The sequence below is a fragment of the Nuphar pumila genome, chromosome 9, assembly GCF_984573655.1.
Source record: "Nuphar pumila chromosome 9, dmNupPumi1.hap1.1, whole genome shotgun sequence".
Classification (NCBI taxonomy): Eukaryota; Viridiplantae; Streptophyta; class Magnoliopsida; order Nymphaeales; family Nymphaeaceae; genus Nuphar; species Nuphar pumila.
Window position 1 is genome coordinate 120647867 of NC_143257.1, and position 19206 is coordinate 120667072.

At 39.6% G+C, this 19206-nt stretch overlaps 1 protein-coding gene across 1 annotated transcript; it reads left to right on the top strand.

Moving 5' to 3' along the window:
- Window positions 1-712: 712 nt before the first annotated feature.
- LOC149829113 (agmatine coumaroyltransferase-2-like) lies at window positions 713-2324 on the top strand. Its single transcript, XM_090017284.1, has one exon. The coding sequence runs from the start codon at window positions 785-787 to the stop codon at window positions 2093-2095; it is 1311 nt and encodes a 436-aa protein (XP_089873410.1). The 5' UTR covers window positions 713-784; the 3' UTR covers window positions 2096-2324.
- Window positions 2325-19206: the final 16882 nt, after the last annotated feature.

Sequence of the window (19206 nt, forward strand, 5' to 3'; positions counted from 1 at the left end):
TTCTTGGCTTCTTCCAACTGAGAGTCCAGATTCTTCCACGAAATGGGCCCTCTTGCGTGAACATGGGCACGATGTTGCCTGTATGGGCGATACGCATGTCATGTCGGCAGAAAATCAATACACTTCACCCCTGAATCGGTTATTTTTTAATAAATATAAAAAATATTTAAATTTATTTTTTAATATCATTTTAGTAGCTTTAACATGTGTCACGACGTTCTGATTGACACCTAATATTTTTTTAATTGTTTTTTGACCAATTCAGAATGATTCACTTGAGTATCGTATCGGCCGATTCACCTGAATCTATGGCCAAACCCGATACCGATACTGACAACATTGGCATGACAGCTAGAATATTTTCTGCAATAATGTAGATTCTTGTAGGTGGAGAAGGGCTAGCTAGGTGTTGAGTGATACAGCCCAAGGTGGGGCAGGCATTGCGCCTAAGGAAGGTTCGCCCAACTGGGATCTAAATAAGCATAAGCAATTTCATATGCAAGTTCATATACGTACACCAATTACATAGTGCTGATTTAAGTTGGACCCGCATCCAATTGTTATACTGCCCCTGCAGTGATGTCATATGCAACCTCTCTCTCTCTCTCTCTCATCCAATATTCTTTTGGTAATGTTGAATGATGAATGTTCTCTCTCTCTCTCTCTCCATCCTCTATATAAGCACCTCAAACCTCCAATCTTTTTCATACTCACCCCCTCAACCTAAAACTTGCTCACGCCAAGCCCAATACTCTTCAATTCCTCTCTCTCTCTCGAAAACAAAATGAAGATCAAGAGGGAAAGCTCTAGGCTTATAAAACCAGATTACCAAATTGCTACCTCTCCTCCTACTGATGTCTGCTTTCCTCTTACTGCCTTCGACACCGTTACCTACGATGGTCACATAGCTGTGATCTATGTCTACAGACCACCCAATCCATCAAACAAGGTCATTGAACAAGGTTTGCGCAAGGCGCTAGCCGAGTACAGAGAATGGGCCGGCCGGTTCGTCGAAGACGAAGATGGCCGCCGGTGCATTCTCTTGAACGATGCCGGCATGCGATTCATCGAGGCAACATCGGAGTATCCTCTCGGCTACATGGACAAGCCTTCTCCTGACTATCTGAACTTGCACCCACCACTTGAGGGTGTGGAGGAGTTGGCCCAGGTGCAGCTCACTAGGTTCTCTTGTGGCTCGCTTGTAGTGGGATTCACGAGCCAGCACATGGTCGCAGATGGATTAGCAACAAGCAACTTCCTCGTTGCTTGGGGGCGAGCGACGCGGGGTCTCGACATCCAACCTCTTCCTTTTCGCGATCACACCATTTTCAACCCTCGCTACCCTCCGAAGTTCCAATTTGAACACCGTGGTGTCGAGTACAAGGATATCAAGAACACGTTCAGCTTGTTAGATGGCTCTAACATCAACTCAGACCTTCTAGACACAATCAGAGTGCACAAGGCACATTTCTCTGCAGATTTTCTACTGAAACTTAAGGCCAAGGCTTCTATCAACAACCCTAAAAAGCCTTACTCTACGTTTGACAGCCTTATTGCTCATCTTTGGAGGCAAATCTCTCGAGCCCGCGGGCTCGGTCTGTCCGAGACCACAGAGATCCGAATTGCTGTCAATGGTCGTGCAAGAATGAATCCTCGGGTGCCTTTGGAGTACTTCGGCAACGTTGTGTTGTGGGCTCTCCCTCAAGCCAAGGTGGAAGACCTAGTACTTGAGCCACTGAGCCATGCAGCTAGGCTCATACACGACGCAGTCGCACGCGTTAATGACGACTACTTTCGGTCATTCATCGACTACTCGAGCTCGAAGGAGAAGATGGAGGGGTTGGTTCCCACTGGTAATACCACTAGCAGGGCCTTGTGCACCAACTTGGAGGTGTATAGCTGGTTGAGGTTCCCTTTCTATGACCTAGACTTTGGAGGAGGGTGCCCACACATGTTCACTCCTACGTATTTTCCAGATGAGGGTTCTCTTTTTCTGGTCCCTTCGTTCACAGGGAATGGAGATATTGATGCCTTCATAGGCCTCTTTGAGAAAGACATTGATACGTTCAAAGATCTCTGCCATTCACTAGAATAGAAAGGAGGGGGGAGGGAGTCACAAAAGGGAAGCAGACCTCACTTTTCCCACACATTGTTGGCAATATTTTGTTTTTTCTTTTCATTGTAATCAAAAGTTTACGTGTCCGAATACGGATATTTCTTTTTCTGATATTTTTTATATTGGCTATTAAGTCATCAATTTTACTAGTCACATGCATGGAGGCATTGTTGTCACTGTTGAATGTTAATAAACAATGATGTACTTTATTACCGAAGAAGTTTCGTTGTTCTTGCTCAGATAAGTCTTTGGTGTGCACGTCCATAGGTATCAATGAGTTGAAATAGACAATACCTCATTGTTCATGCATTTTTTAGTGAATCTTGCCATACAGATCATGTGATGATGGATATGATTCCCTTAGTGGGGATCGACTTTTTCTTATTTTTACTCGGAGATACTGCCCCAGACGCATAGACCTAACTGCACTGGCTCAGGCTGCTACTTACAGTCGGCGTAAAACTCCAAGGGCTTAACCCTAGACCCCAAGCTTGGGCTTAAGCAGGGAGGGGGTTGAACCTAGACTGCCCATCAAACGGTTTAGGCCCCCATCCCACTACGCCAAACCCCTTAGGTCTCAGGGATCGGATTTTTACTTTCTAGATTCTAACAAATGTGTAGGTTTTTCTGGTGATTTAGAGAATAACAATTCTAAATGCATCAAATTTTTACGATATAAAGACCAACTAGAATAGGACAGGAAGGGTCACAAAAGCGAAGCAGCCTTCAATTTTTATGGCGAATCAGGTGCAATCACATTGCACACCAGAAGTGTACCTTTGCACCTGGCTGCCCTCCATCTCTGAGTACAGCCTGTCAGATGTATGGCCCAACAGTGAGATGGAGGGCAGCCAGGTGCAGAGTCACACTTTTGGTGTGCAGTGCGATTGCACCTGATCCATACACTCAATTTTCCTACACATGGTTGGCAATTGTAATCAAATTGCATTGTTTTAAGGAGATAAATGAGTTAAAATCTATGGGAAGAATTATCACAGATCTTGATGGCTGGTGACAATTGTAGTCACCCATCACAAACAAAACAAACATAAGATTGAGTATAAACAAACATAATATCGATCGAGAGAAATTGCCTGAAAGTTTAAAATGGCAGTTTCTCGTGAGATTTTCAAAATACCGAGAGATTTACGAAAAAAACATAAATACCGCGATTTAAACGTGATATTTAAGTTTTTAACGGCTATTTATCGCCAAAAAATCATGTTTTTTTATTTTTAAATAATTTTTATTAATATTTTTTATAAAAAATAAATTTTATATTTTTTAATTTATTTTTTTATTGCCAAGATTTTGCCAAAAAAAACACGAGAATTATGGATTTTTTTCAATTTCTTTCGAGTTTTTGAAAAACGAGACATTGCGGATAAAAACGTTTGTCACTATGCTCTGGGAAACTGCCAAGCAAGAGCCTGCATCTACTGTTGTCTTTTAACTCCCGTTAAATCATAAGTCAAATTACAATGATAGCCCTTATCATTAAGAATTCAAATTTAGTTTCCCTTTTTATGAGGATGGATGAGCATTTTCCGAACTTTCGAAGGACAATACAGAAAAAAAAAAACTGAAAAGAATCACATCTTTCAAGACGTCCTTACTTGACTGTTTTTAAGAAAAGTATGGACAGTATTTAGAAATTTAGAAAAGCGAGGTTGATTTTAGAATTCGCTGCAAAAGGTTGGCCACTAAATACAATTTTCCCTTAATCGATCTTCTTCTTCTTATTATTATTTATTTGTGAATTCCTTTTTGTTGTGCTGTGAGACCTTGTCACGGACCTTGTCAGCACGTTATAACAAAGAGAATAAAATAAAAACTGTCCAAAAAAGATCATGTGAAATGTGATTGCACGGGACTTCAGATGTGGGTCCCAAGAAATGATGGAGTGCTAAAATTGTTCAGTCACATTGCACCTTATACTCCCTCTTACCTAACCAATGAGCTAACTTGTTGAGAATTCCCTCTTCCATTGATCCGTCAAAGTCAGGAACATAATCAGTCAAGGAACTCCGGCCAGACGACTCTTTTGCTAAGCATCGTTGACCGTCCACGGAGCAAATCTTTATTAGTTCTCGGCTAATGAAATTCTATTCCCAGTACCATCTATTTGTTGTTGATTTTACCTTCAAGAAAACTAGTCTTTATTTTTTGAAATGATTCTAGAAAGCCATTGTCAGCAACCGTGAACCTCGATTTGCAGGATGATAACATGAGCCCCGATAAACGGGAGTGGCATATGAAAACAATCATCAGCGGAGAGCAGATCCTGTCAAACGCTGGGTGAGATCCTGTCAAACTCTGGGTGAGATTAGCAGCGCTTTATTACCACAAACCCGACCCCTACACTACAACAAATCACTGAATTAGCGACGACCTAAATCCGTCGCTAATCTGCCACTAATCCGTCACTAACCACATTAGCGACAGATTAGCATCGAAGTAGCGACGGATATCTTTTATCGTAATTTTTTTATGCTAATAAGCGACGACATATATTCATCGCCCGTTCCGTCGCTAAGTAGCGACATACTCTATCTATCGCCAGTTTCGTCGCTAAGTTGCGACAGAATAACGAATGAAAACTTTCATCGCAAGGCCGTCGTTACTAAACGACGACTTCGGTTTGGTGACGGGTTTACAACCATCGCTAATCCGTCGCTACCTTCAACGGTAATAATAAATAGCGACGGATATATCCATCGCTAATCTGTCACAAACAAGGAAAACAATTAAAAAAAATTGGAAATTAAATATCGAGAAAAAATTTCTCGTGCTACAATTTATATTTCTTGTACAATTTATATTTTTTGTAAATAAAAAATAGAGTACACATAAAAATACATATAAAAGAAAACTAAAATAATTAATCGTTCCATTTTAAAATTCGCAAGTTTTAATTATTTACAATTCAACATTTACATTTTCGAAACAAAAAGAAAGTAGAACAAATTCAACACATTAATCTAGTCATCGCCAAGATTTTGTGCGTCTTCTTGTTCATTGCCTTGATCTGTCCCTTCAGCTCTACTAGGCTGATTATCGCCAGCAACCTACATAAGAAAAAAAAGGTCAGTATTGATAAACAAAATATATTAAAATAAATTTTACACTATATGTGATTCTATCATAAATGATATGTGTTCTAAGGCAGTAAAAAAAACTCTATATGTGATTATATCATGCTCATATGTGTTCTAAGGCAGTCAGAAAAACTCTATATGTGATTTTACCATGCTCATATGTGCTCTAAGGCAGGCAAAAAGTTGTATATGTGATTATATCATGCTCATATGTGTTCTAAGGCAGTCAAAAAACTGAATATGTGATTATAGCATGCTCATATGTTTTCTAAGGCAGTCGAAAAAACTTTATATGTGATTCTATCATGCTCATATGTGCTCTAAGGCAGGCAAAAAACTTTATATGTGATTCTATCATGCTCATATGTGTTCTAAGGCAGTAAAAAAATTGTATATGTGATTATATCATGCTTATATGTGTTCTAAAGCAGTAAAAAAAACTCTATATGTAATTCTACCATGCTCATATGTGCTCCAAGGTAGGCAAAAAGTTGTATATGTGATTCTATCATGCTCATATGTGTTCTAAGGTAGTCAAAAAACTGAATATGTGATTCTATCATGCTCATATGTGTTTTAAGGCAGTAAAAAAATTGTATATGTGATTATATCATGCTTATATGTGTTCTAAAGCAGTAAAAAAAACTCTATATGTAATTCTACCATGCTCATATGTGCTCCAAGGTAGGCAAAAAGCTGTATATGTGATTCTATCATGCTCATATGTGTTCTAAGGTAGTCAAAAAACTGAATATGTGATTATAGCATGCTCGTGTTGTATATGTGTTCAAAGGGAGTAAACATATTATACTGAAATAAATTATATTCAATGCACCTAAGTTAAGGCAATCAAAGTTATATGAAATCTAACGACACGCAATATATCGCATGAAACTTTCATACCTGAGAGGCACGTACAATCAAAGTTCCTCTGTTCAGCAAAAAACTGTTGAACTCAGCTCGGAGAACATCGGAGATGGTTTTATGGAAGTACTCACACATTGTGTCCTTAACGATCTGGAGTACATCATCACCGGAAAAAATAGGATGCTTGGAGCTTATATCAACGGAAGAAGTCTATGAGCTGTGACTGAAGGAAGCAACGATAGGTGAGGTGTTTATATTACTCCTAAACCCGAACACGACCCTTTTTTGGGTTCACCTGCTGCAGTCACCTACGCTGCAGGATCAAATGATGGATGCTGAGTAGAGTCATCGCCATATCGCTCTATCATCTGTTGCTCATATGCCTCCTACAAAATAATGTTTACAGTATGCATTAATAATTAAGAATTACAATGTTTATGATAACTTGCATATTACAATGATTATTAATAGAATAAATACATATTGTTGTCGTTCTCGCCTTCTCTAATACGAAGTCTTTTGTGGTCTTCCGTTTATGTGTTTCAACAAAGACATCCTTATATGGTACAATGTCTCCTTTTTTTCCTTCCTGCGAAGTTAAATGTTAAAATATTTAGTTAACAAGTTTGCAACAATACTTATAAAATTGATAATATATATATATATATATATATATATATATATATATATATATATATATATATATATATATATATATATATAAGTTACCATTTTCTTCAAGTGACTCTCAAAAGTCTTTGATCCACCTGTGTGTAGATGGGCTTTGAGCATTTTCGCTCGATTTTGTGCAACCTTCGTAGAGCGATTTCGAAATGCATCTCCCGCTCACTTGTCGCACATTTCCTCCCAATAATCTCTCCTGATAGTAATAGGGTCATGACCCTTCCACTATAGTGGATCATCTATTCTGTCAGATGCTTTTTTTTTGCAGTCTTCATATTATGCAACATGTCTGCAAATCGATTGACAGTCACTCTCTGCCACACCTTTCTTGCATCATGTTCCTCCACTGTAGTCGCGAAGCGATTCGAAGCCTATATATATTTTCAGAAAGTTAGTAGACATGACTATAAAAAAAATTAAATATGAAACACATTAACTACGACAAACAACTGTATACCGTGAATGAGGACCGCAATCTGTCTATCACCTTTTTTTGATACTCTTTCAATTGAGCGACCGGTCCTGGTAGATGTTGAAGAAGTGAATTCCTAATCTCGCGTACTACTTCTTGTGGTTCAAACCTCATGCTGCACATAAATTGGTACACAATAAATATCAATATAAAATATTTATAAGATATACAATAAGTGAAAACGAAATACTTACGGTCGATTATCGATATACACTATTCAAATGAGTCTTCTTGTGCCAGACTAAGAAGACTCTGCATCTTGTGTTGGCTCCTGACTTGAATGATCAACTGATGTAGGTGGGTCATGTACAGGCGAAACATCATCTGTAAAAAAATACGTTAGAAATTCTCAGAATTCGCATTTCAACTAATCAAACATCCAATTAGTTAAATGATATACCTATCAAAGGAGCCCGTGAAGATGAAGGCTGAGCCTGGCTACCACTGGATGAACGACCACTGTAACCTCCATGAACCATATTCTAACAAATAAAAAATGTCATGCAATATATTCAAATAATTTACATCAAGTATTACAATACATTCAAATAATTCAAATCATTGGAATACTTGCAAATCATTCACATCATTGCAATACATTCAAATCATTCACATCAAGTATTGCAATACATTCAAATCATTCATATCAAGTATTACAATATATTCAAATAATTCAAATATAAGAACATGAAGTATTGCAATACAACTCATTCATTCTCATCAAGTATTACAATACATTCAAATAATTTAAATCATTCACATCGAGTATTGCAATACATTCAAATAGAGGTTTGTATTACAATATTTTGCTCACTAGCTTGAGAATTCTTCATCATCACTTGTTTGACTTTCATATTCTTCTTCTTCTTCTTCTTCTTCTTCTCCATTATTTGCCCATCCACTTGGTATATCATTTGAATCATATTCTTCTATGAATGTTTCATCGACCAATGGAGATATGACATGCATATTATGCGCAACATCGTGACCATAAGAGAAGTCATAAATATCATATGATTGATAGTAATCACTGTCTTCAACTAACTTGTCTTCTTGTAACTAATCATACTCAAGGTATAGTTTGGACTTCACCTTGCAAACTGCCCACCATTCATTTCTATCTGACTTTTTGTACTCGGATATGAAGTATAACAAACTTGTTGAGCTTGCGAGGCTAATTTAAATGGTTCATATGTTACAAACCTTGATTTATGATTCATCTCCATAATGCCTGAGGCTTTGTCGAGTCTTGTGGTAGTTGGATCAAACCAATGACACTTGAATAAAGTTACCCTATTATTTATGCCTAAGTAAGTCAACTTCATTATTTTATCTATAACATCATAGTAATCATGTTCATTTTCACCGTAGCTACCACCCTTGACACACACGCCACTATTCATCGTTGATTTGTTTATATCGTAATCATTTGTATGAAATCGATATTCATCATTGATTTGTTTATGCCCGAATAAAAAAATGAGGCAGGGGGTTGCCCCCCTGCCGAATAAAAAAAGTGGCAGGAGGGCGACCCCCTGCCCTTATAAAAACAACGAGGCAGAGGGGTCGACCCTTGCTCGAATAAAACAACGAGGCAGGGGCTCAACACCCCCTGCCGGGAAAAACAAAATCCATCAGGGGTCGCCCCCCTGCCAGAAAAAAACAAATGAGGCAGGAGGGTCGACCACTTGCCGAAAAAAACAAAATGCGGCAGGGAGCGACCCCCTGCCGGAAAAAATAAAACACGGCAGGGGGTCGCCCCCCTGCCAAAAAAAAACAAATGCGGCAGGGGGCGACCCCCTGCTGGAAAAAATAAAACAAACGCGGCAGGGGACGACCCCTGTCGAAAAAAATAGAACGCGGCATAGGGCGACCACCCTGCCGGGAAAAAATAGAAGGGGCAGGCGGGGTGCGACGGGCGACCCCCCTGCCGAAAAAAAAAATGAAGGGGCAGGAGGCGACCCCCCTGCCAAAAAAAATAAAACGAACGCGGCAGGGGATGACCCCCTGCCAAAAAAAATAGAACGCGGCACGGGGCTACCCCTCTGCCGAAAAAAAAATAGAAGGGGCAGGCAGGGTGCGATGGGCGACCCCCTGCCGGAAAAAAAATAGAAGGGGCAGGGGCGACCCCCCTACCGAAAAAAATAAAACGAACGCTACAGAGGGCGACCCCTCTGCCAGAAAAAAATTACAAGGGGCAGGCGGGGTGCGACGGGCGACCCCCTTGCTGGAAAAAAAATTTACCTGTGGCGGGCGGGGTGCGACCTCCCTACCGGAAACAAAATAGAAGGGGCACGCGGTGGGCGATCCCCCTGCTGGGATTTTTTTTTTTTACCTACGGCGGTCGGAGTGCAACGGGCGTCGGTCGGCGGGGCAACGGGCCAGGCAGAACGAGGGGCGACAAGTCGGGGAGTGAGAAGGGGTGGCGGAGGAAGGCGTCGGGCCGGGCAGAACGACGGGCGACGAGGCGACAGGTCGGGGAGTGAGAACGGTCGGCGAAGGAAGGCGTCGGGCCGGGCGGAACGAGGGGCGATAGGCCGGGGAATACGTCGGCCGGTGGTGGAAGGCGTCGGGCGGTGGGGCGATGGGTCGGGCGGCGGAGGAAGGAATCAAGCGACAGAGGGCGACGTCGGGAGGGCGGGAGAGAGGAAACAGAAAAAGAGGGAAAAGGGCTTTAGTTCAGGATTTACCCAAAAATTAGCGACGGCTTTGGCGACAGAAGAATTCTGTCGCCAAGCCATCATAAATTTACAGGAGCCGTTAGAGACGAAATATTTTCGTCACTGACGTCGTCGCTAGGTAGCGACAGAAATCTTCCATCGTCCAATCTGTCGCCAATCATCACGTTTCTTGCGACAAAAACGTATTGTCGCTAATTCGTCGCTACTTAGTGACGGATTGAGTGATAAAAACCTTTTGTTGCTACATTTGTCAATAGTGCAAATCTTAGCGACAGACTAGATTCCCTCGCTAATCTGATGTAAAGTTGCGACGGAAAAAATCTGTCGCTAATATTTGTCACTACGTCGCATTTTTCTTGTAGTGCTACGCTGGGTGAGATTAGCAGCGTTTACAACCACAAACTCTACCCTCTGTAACGTAGGTGTACCTAAAAGGGGTGGGTTTGTGGTTGTAAACGTTGGGTGAGATTGCTAATATCAGTTTTGACAAGATCTGCACTCCAAGGCAGAATGCTTTTTTTTTGTTTTGTCTGCAAATGCAACCTTAATTTTGAAGCATAATTGCAAATCTTGTTATCAGGGTTTTCTTGTCAAAAGAAAATCTTGGGCAATAACTTAGAAAAAAAAAATTTCCTCAAGAAAATCCAAGGAAAATACAACACGTATTTAAAATTTTAAAAGTATGAAAGAAAAAACAAAAAATATGAAATACATTAAAATAAAAATATATAAATGTCATGTTCATGACCCGATAATATCGACGATAAAACATGGTTCTTGAATATCTCGATACTTTAAAAAACTAGTCGATATTTGCTATTATGTATTGAAGGTCAAAGATGCTACTAATTGGTTGTTCTGCTTTGTAGTTGTTGGGTTGCATAAGCTGTCTTCAGTGGCGAAGCCAGAAGTTTTTCATTGGTTGGGCAGACTTCGGGTCTCGGGAACAATGTTATGGTCTTAAAGGACGATTCATTTATTCGGAGTAGTGGCGGCACCATAAATTTTTCGCTGGAGGAAAACTCGTTCGTGGAGAGATAAAACTTAAATAAGCCTTTGAATTAAAATAACAATTGTTACAAACACAAACAACTAAATTTATGAACATAATAAGACAAAAACCTTAAAGTATACTTTTAAACTAAAATAAAGATTGTTCACTTAAGAAATACAAACAACTAAATTCATGAAAATTTTACAACGGGCATCTTCTATTTTTCATATTTTGAAAACAAATCATAATTGCATCATCATTGATGGTATCAAATGTCTCCTTCTCTTCTTCCAACACTTGTTGTTGCAATTGACAAAGTTAATGCCAACTTAATCAATAGATACACATGAGAAAATACAATGTGCTTTTGAGTTGCTACCATCATCTCTGCTAGCTCTGCTAAAGATTTTAAACTTGAAAACTGATCATTGTTTCGCATTTCTCCAATATATATATCCAATTGATTTTCAAGTCTAATTATATTTACTCTAGAAAAGTCCTTAGGGTAAAGCTCAACAAGACGAATCAACTTATCTTTATCAAAAGCAAGGAAAAGAATTCTTTGGACTCAAGCATGCCATTGAAAGGAGGAGCTTTGTATTTGCTTCAATGAAACAATCATTCAACTCTTAAAGTTGCAAATCAATAATAGCATAAAGCACATCAATACAATAATAATGCAATGTGGTGATCTTTTCAACCTTACGTCTTGGTCGTCCTTGAGGTGTATATGAGTCCTCTAGATCAGGAATCAGAATATCAAATATCTTACAAAATATGAACACTTTATTTATGAGAGAGTCCCATCTATTGTCTCTCAGACCCTGAAGGCACTATTTTGATGTAGTGACTAAACTCATAGCATTCACAATGTCTTGATCTTTTTGCTAAAGTGCTTATGAAAGGTCATCAGTTATTCCCAAAACTTTACATATCAAATGTAAGAAAAAAATAAATTTAAAATCTTGTAACTGATGATATAAAATAATTGCATCTGAACTTTTTCCTGAATGTGTATCTTCTGCAATGAAATCTAACACTTAAATAACAAAAGAATACATACCGAGTAATGAAAACCCCACCGAGTATCACCAGGTCGTTTGAAACTTATTTCTTGATTTAATCCTCATCCTGTTTCAATTTCACCCAATGCAAGTGCTTCAACAATTCACATAAATTCTGCTTCTCGAATAAGCTCAGATCTCTTACATGAAGTGGAGAAAAAAGTTGACAACCTGCCCAATATATTGAAAAACACATCAAGCAATGAATTTTTTTTAGTAACACCGACTAATGTCAATTGAAGCTGATGAGCAAAACAATGAATATAATATGCAGATGTATTTTCATGTAATATAAGACTTTTCAATCCATTAAACTCCCCTCTCATATTACTTGCTCCATCATAACCCTGTCCACACAAACTTGATATGCTTAATTTATTCTTACAAAATGCTTTTTCAACTGCTTGTTTGAGTGACATAACTTGTTTCAAGAACATGCACAAGAGTAAGGAATCGCTCAACCACTCAACCTTTTTCATTAACAAACCGCAAAACAATAGCCATTTGTTCTTTAGCTGATACATCATGAGAATCATTAAGTAAAATAGAAAAAAAAATATCTTCAAGTTCTTTGATAATAGCATTTGTGGTTTGTATAGAAGCAGCCTTGACAATATCCTTTTGTATATCAGGAGATATCAATTTGTTATTTTCTGGAGCACTTTTCAATACAACTTTATTTATGTCATCATTGATCTTTGCAATTATCTTCAACAACTCAATAAAATTTTCTCTATTAAGAGATTCTTCAACTTTATCATGCTCTCGAAATGCCAATCCTTGACTTAACAAGTATCTGATTGCATTAACAGTTTCTCAAAGGCGAAGTCTATATTCATCTTTCTGTTGAACACTTTGTTTATAAAGTATAGCATCAATATGTTGTTTTTGTTGCATCAAATTTTGACACTTCATTCGTGCTGAATTGTGAAAACTGCTAGAGCTTTCAACATGTTTATCAAACCTCTTCTTTTCTTTTCAGTTATCAAATCCTTCAGATATGAATGCCCTTGTGCTTTTTGCCCTGAAAAGATAACACTGCAAACAATATGCTTTATGCTTTCTTGTATTATACTCCAACCAATCCTTATACTCATCATACCAAGCTGGAATTAACCTTCATTTTTTATGGTTTAGTTGAAACGTACAATCTCGAGTTTGACAAGGACCTCAAATCATATATGCTCTACGAACATTATCTTGGATATTAGGATGATAACTAGAAATAGAAGGATGAAGTGCAGGGTCTGCAGGTAACTCTGATTCATCAATTTCTGTTTTGCTTATTTTCTGACTTGGTTCTCTTTCTCGAGTTACAGAAGATTTATCAAAGACTGACCTTTTCATTATAAACTTATTCATTCATATGCAACGAAAAAAAATAAGATGATATTCTATGAACCAAATCTCATTGCAAAAAAGGATCGAGTAAAATGAAAATGACAATCTTCTATGAAGCTAGGTAATAAACTATGTTTTGTAACTAAGCAATGAGTATCAACAACATGATATGAACTGAATCTAAAACTCTCAATCATCAAGTGAAAGTAAAATTCTAGAGAAGGTAACAGTAGGTACCGTAAAATTCTTCAAAGTTCAAACCCGATGTGATCTCTAGACCTTCCTCTTACATGAAATAAGCAGTTTACCTCATCTAAAGTAATGCCAAGTAAGTCCAAACCCTATTTTTAGTTCGCAAGTTCTAGCAAGTAATGCCAAATCATTAAAAAGATAAAAAAATTATCCAAGTTTTGCGCGTTTCAAAAAAAACACATAAGAGAAGCATTCAGCTCGTGGCTACAGGGGCTTTGCCTCTGCCGACGCTCAAAATGACAGGGGGTAGAGCCCCTTGTCCTGCAGAAAAGATCAAAGGGGCAGAGGGCTCTGCCCTCTACCGGCAGACTCGAGGACAGGAGAGAGACCCCCTGTCTTGCCAAAAAGATAAAAGGAACAGGGGGTAAAGCCCCCTGTCAGCAGGCACGAGGATAGGGGCAGAGCCCCCCCCCCCCCCTATCATGCCGAAAAGAACAAAGGGATAGGGGGCAAAGCCCCCTGCCAGCAGGCACGAGGCCAGGGGAGGAGTCCCCCCCCGTCCTGCCGGAGAGACCAAAGGGGCAGGGGAGGCCTGATAGAGGTGGTCGGGACCTCTGCTAGCCCCCCCCCCCCACCCCACCCCACCCCCACACCCACACCCACGGACCTCAGATGGGTGGGGAGGGCCCGACAAAGGCAATCAGGCATTGTCGACCCTCCGACAACCATCGAAGGAAAAGGGGGAGGCTCCGACAGAAGCCACCCAGTCCTTTGTCAGACTTCCGACGACCCTAGGGGAAGGGGGAGGATCTGGTAGAGGTCACCGAACCTCCAACCCTCACAGAGGAAGGGGAAGGCTCTGACAGAGGCCACCGACCCTCTATCGGACCTCCAACCGTCACGGGGGAAGGGGAAGGCTCTGGCAGAGGACACCCGATCCTTTGTCCGACCTCCGACGACCCCAGGGAAAGTGGGAGGCTCCGAGAGAGGAAACTGACCCTCTGCCAGTCCTCCGGCGATCCCGATCGAATGAGAAAAGAAAAATAGGAGAAGGGGTTTACCTGCGGGAGACGCCGGTGCTCATCGCGGTAGGATTGGCGCAAGGGATCGACTCGCTGAAAATCGTAGAGGGGGAAGGAAACAGAGAGGACGAGAGGGAGCCAACGACCACTGGTAATGCAACGGCCGACGATGGCCGTTACGGGAGGTGAGGAGGAAGGGGGAGGGCGGCGCAGAGAAAGGTGTTGCGATCCCTTCTCCGCGACCCTACTATTTTAACCCTAATGGGTTCTCGGGTCCGGGTCAGGTCCGAACCCGTCCTGGGTCCGATAAGAAATTCTGGGGTGGGTGCCCGCCCACCCATGCCCACCCCTGGCTTCACCATAATATCATCCGGCATGGTGTTAATGCATTAGTCAATTGCTTTGGTTGTATTATCCAAAACATCTATCTCTTTGTATTAATTTTTCCTTTTTTTTGAAAGGCAAGTTGATGTTAGGCATACCCCTGCCAGATACACAACATACCATTGGGTTTTGAACTTGCAACATTCCACACATGGTGACATACACTAATAGCTCCTACCAAACAAGTGGAAGCCTCGTTGGTTGTATTGTGCTTTCTATTCCACTGAGAGTGGTGACAAACCGTTTTTTGAGGTAAAATATTGGCAGCCGAATATAGTGAGATTTTGTAATTTTTCTATAAATCTCAACCTTTTCGGCAAAAAATCCGTAAAAAAATGAATTTAAAAATAAAAAACCATTTTTTAATTAATTATTACAAAAAATTAAAAAACAGATTAAAAATTAAAAAATCAGGAGAAATTAATTTCTGATAGTATTTATTGGAAAAAGGGGCGAGGTGATTTCTTGCGTTGGACCAGAGCATTCGAACGCACCCTGGGGTGCAATTTGTCAGTAGAGGGCATTTGCTGGCAGCAAAGCAAGGCAAAAAATAGTTATAAGTTGAGAGATTTAAGTTCAACGTTAAACGCTTGGGGAACGGCTGTGAGATTGAGGAGGCACAAGGGAATCAATTGCAACTTCTTCTTGGCCCTAGCACGGACCATTTAGACATGGATTCGCTCGATGCTCGGGCGATCAACGCATTTTTGCCAACTATCCCACAACGAGCTCAAGAGGAGTATGGGGTGGGCTGCTCTCTCGCCTTTACCTACTTCATCTCACAGAAGTAATTTGACAACGAGCTCAAGAGGAGTATGGGGGTGGTCTGCATGAACAGGAGGCTCCCCAAGCCGCACCTTGGCCCTGGCAGTGGTGGGTGGGGGTGGGGGGATGCTAAAACGGCAAAAACAGGAGCCTACATCGAGGCAGCTGTGAAGCAAGGCCAGGGTGAAGCAGTGGCACTGAAAAAATGTGGTTGTAGGGGGAAGCCAGCCACTTACTCATTATTGGTTGAATGAAAATCGATTATGTATTATAAGGTATCCTTTAGGACAAGTCTCATTATTTGTCAAGTCTTGGACGTTTATGTGTTGATCATAAGAACCGATTTACCTATGATTATTTGAGTTGATTCATAAATCTTAATGTTATTTTTGTGAAGTTTATTACTTGGACAAGATTTATATTGTGTTTCATGAATTTTTCTTGTTGAACCTTTTGAGATAAAATGTTGTTTTCATGTGTTTGAGGGAAGCTCACCTACTGTTCGGTGAAACATCCCAATGAACTTGTGAACCCGTTTGAGGCTGAATTTTCTAGGATAGTTAAAGATAAGATTTAGCAACATTATCACTCATTGTTTGTGTATTAGAGGGCTGCTTAAGGCCCGTTATCAGTCTTTGGTGGTGTGAAGACATTTAGTTTTAGGCATAATTTAGTGTGTGTTTTAGGTCATTACGAACGTTGGTGGTTGAGGACACCTCCATGACCGGTGTTCCACCTTAGGTGGCATCATCATTTTTTTTAGGTTGTGGTCCTATCTCCATAGTTTTGTAGGATCTTAGGGTTTTGGACACCTTTAGGGTGTTCTTTAGCTTTACGCTCTCATCTATCTTATTAAAAAAGCCTACCAAGTTTTATCATAAGATCATCTTGTAGATAGACAAAGATGATCTCTATAGGTTAACTCAGAGATTGATTGAGCAATCTGAAGCCCATTTAACGAGCATGTAAACTTGTCCTATCACAATTCTCTTCAAAAACAGAGGTGAACTTAGAAAAATCATTTAAAATGTCTCTCAAAAGAAGATATTTTACACAAAGGCTAGTCTCTATCTTTTCAAAAGAAGTCTTTGTCTTCATAAATATATGAGTCGTCTTTCATGTGATTTTAAGTGACAATACACTTGTTTTGTCTTTTATTTGACCCTCGCTCCGTAAAAGACTTTCATCTCATAATTACTGAGTTTAAGGGAAAGTCCTTGTGTGAAACAAGATACAAGCTTAGTCTTCAATTTAACCATGTTTGGCAAGACCTTTCTGCCTATATAGACAGGCATTACAGAGAGACCGTCGTGTTGAGCTATATACATATTTTTAGCTATCATCTTGCACCATCAACTATCTATGTTTTTGTCTTTCACAAAAACTTCTTTTGAAAATACTTCGCCAAAGCCAATCTTTTGCTCTTTTGCAAAACTAGTGTGTCTACCTCTTTGTTACCGATCAACCTTCTCACACTTACAACAAAAATGAGCATATGTAAACACACCATTTTGGAAAGAGACGTTTTATATACTGAGAAAATCATGTTGTTGGCTTAACTCAAAATAAGTTTGGTTTTGATCCTAATTTTGGCCTTCAAATTGACCTTTTTATGATTTTGAACCAAAAAGAGAATTAAAGTAGAAGATTTCAACTTTCCAACGAGCCAAAAATTAAGGCAACCTGACCCAGGATCGAAAATTATGTCTAAAAAAAGTTATCATGAGCTAACAACACATGTCGTGTCATCAACATTTCCCAGATCTGTCAACAGCCACAAGCCTTTTCTGCATTTGTCTTCGGCCTCCTCTGCTAATGACACTCAGTATCTGTTATCAACCATAAGCCTTTTTTATGTTTGTCGTCAGGACACATGCATCTGTCATCAAGATTTCATCAACCCCATAAAGTGCTTTCAGCTTCTTCTACTAAAGATACTCAGTGTTTGTCATTAGCCTATCTGTCGTCAGCATTTTTCCATCTATCATCAGCATTCACTACCAATTCTAAGATGCGCGCTAGTTGAAAAAATCATCTAGATCCCTATCCCAACCCCCTTCCAGACTGAGATAAGAATATTCCCAAGCCATATACCTCTAGAGTCGCTCAGACCAATCACGTTGAGGGATATTTGAAAAACGTATGGAAGCCAACAAAGCAAGTTGGGCAGAAGAAATTTTTTTATGAGGGATAAAATGGGCAATAGGATATAAATTACCTGAAGATGATTGATTATTGGAGCTAAGTAAGGCCTTCATCATGGGTGTGAAGGTGGCTAACGCATAAACATAATCATCTAAGTATGCAAGATGGTGACATTGCCGAGAGGAACACCTGGAAACCGGTTGATTTGGAGTCTCAAGATTCGAAACAATAGTCTCTCTGACATGCTGTTCTAGGACATCGATACTAGATTCAGGATTTGAAACAATAGTATCTGAATCCAAAACTGGGTTTATTTGAGCTAGATGTGCAGTTTCATCCAAAACTATATGAGGTAAGACCGTGAGATTTGGATTTGGATTTTCAAGTTATGGTTGGAAGAAAAAATGTTTCCCATAAAAGGTAACATCTCAACTAGTGAAGAATTTTTAAGTTTCAAGATCATAAAATCGATACCACATTGCCCATGAGTATACCCAACAAAGGCACATTTTTGGCTCAAGGTGAGAATTTAGTAGATGGGTTTGACTCACGAGCATAGCAATGGCACCCAAAAACATGAAGTTAGCAGGATATTGTAGTGTGTTTGTTACAGGTACATATTTGATATTGTTTTGATATGAATGATTTGAATGTATTTCAATGTTTGATGTGACTGTATCCATGCTTTTTAATTGATTTTTTATCCTTTAACCTTGCGGGAAGCAGAAAAAGAAAATATTGTGCCTTACAAAGATGTGTTTGTTGAAACACATAAACGTAAAAGCACAGAAGAGTTTGTATCAGAGAAGACGAGAGTGACATCAGTATGTATTTATTGTATTAATAAACATTGTAATATACAAGTTACTATGAATTACATTATCATAAACATTGTAATTCTTCATTATTAATTCATATTGTAATCATTACTTTGTAGGAGTCATACGAGCAGCAAATGGTAGAGAGATATGACGATGGTTCTACTCAGCATCCGTCTTTTGATCCTGCAGTATGGGTGACTGCAACCGGTGAACCCAAAAAAGGTCGTGTGTTCGAGTTTGAGAGTAACATGAACACCACACAAGTTGTTGCCTTCTACAGCCAGGGCTCTCAGAGTTCTCCCACCAGCATCAACTCCCACCATCTGATTAACCTTGTTATGTCTTGGTATGGTGTGTGTCAGCGTCTTGAGGACAAAATGCATGACTTTTTACATAAAGTCATTCTCAACCCTGTCCATAATGAGTTATGCAACTTTTTTTGGGACAGGAGAACTTCGTTTGAATTCAACATGAGCTCTGGTGCCCGTCAGGTATAAAGATTCATGTAATTTATTTCATGTCGTTAGATTTTAAGCTAGTATATGCATGATTGAACACAT

Coding starts and splice junctions, on each gene's coding strand:
- LOC149829113 (XM_090017284.1), top strand. CDS start 785: ATGAAGATCAAGAGGGAAAGCTCTAGGCTTATAAAACCAGATTACCAA.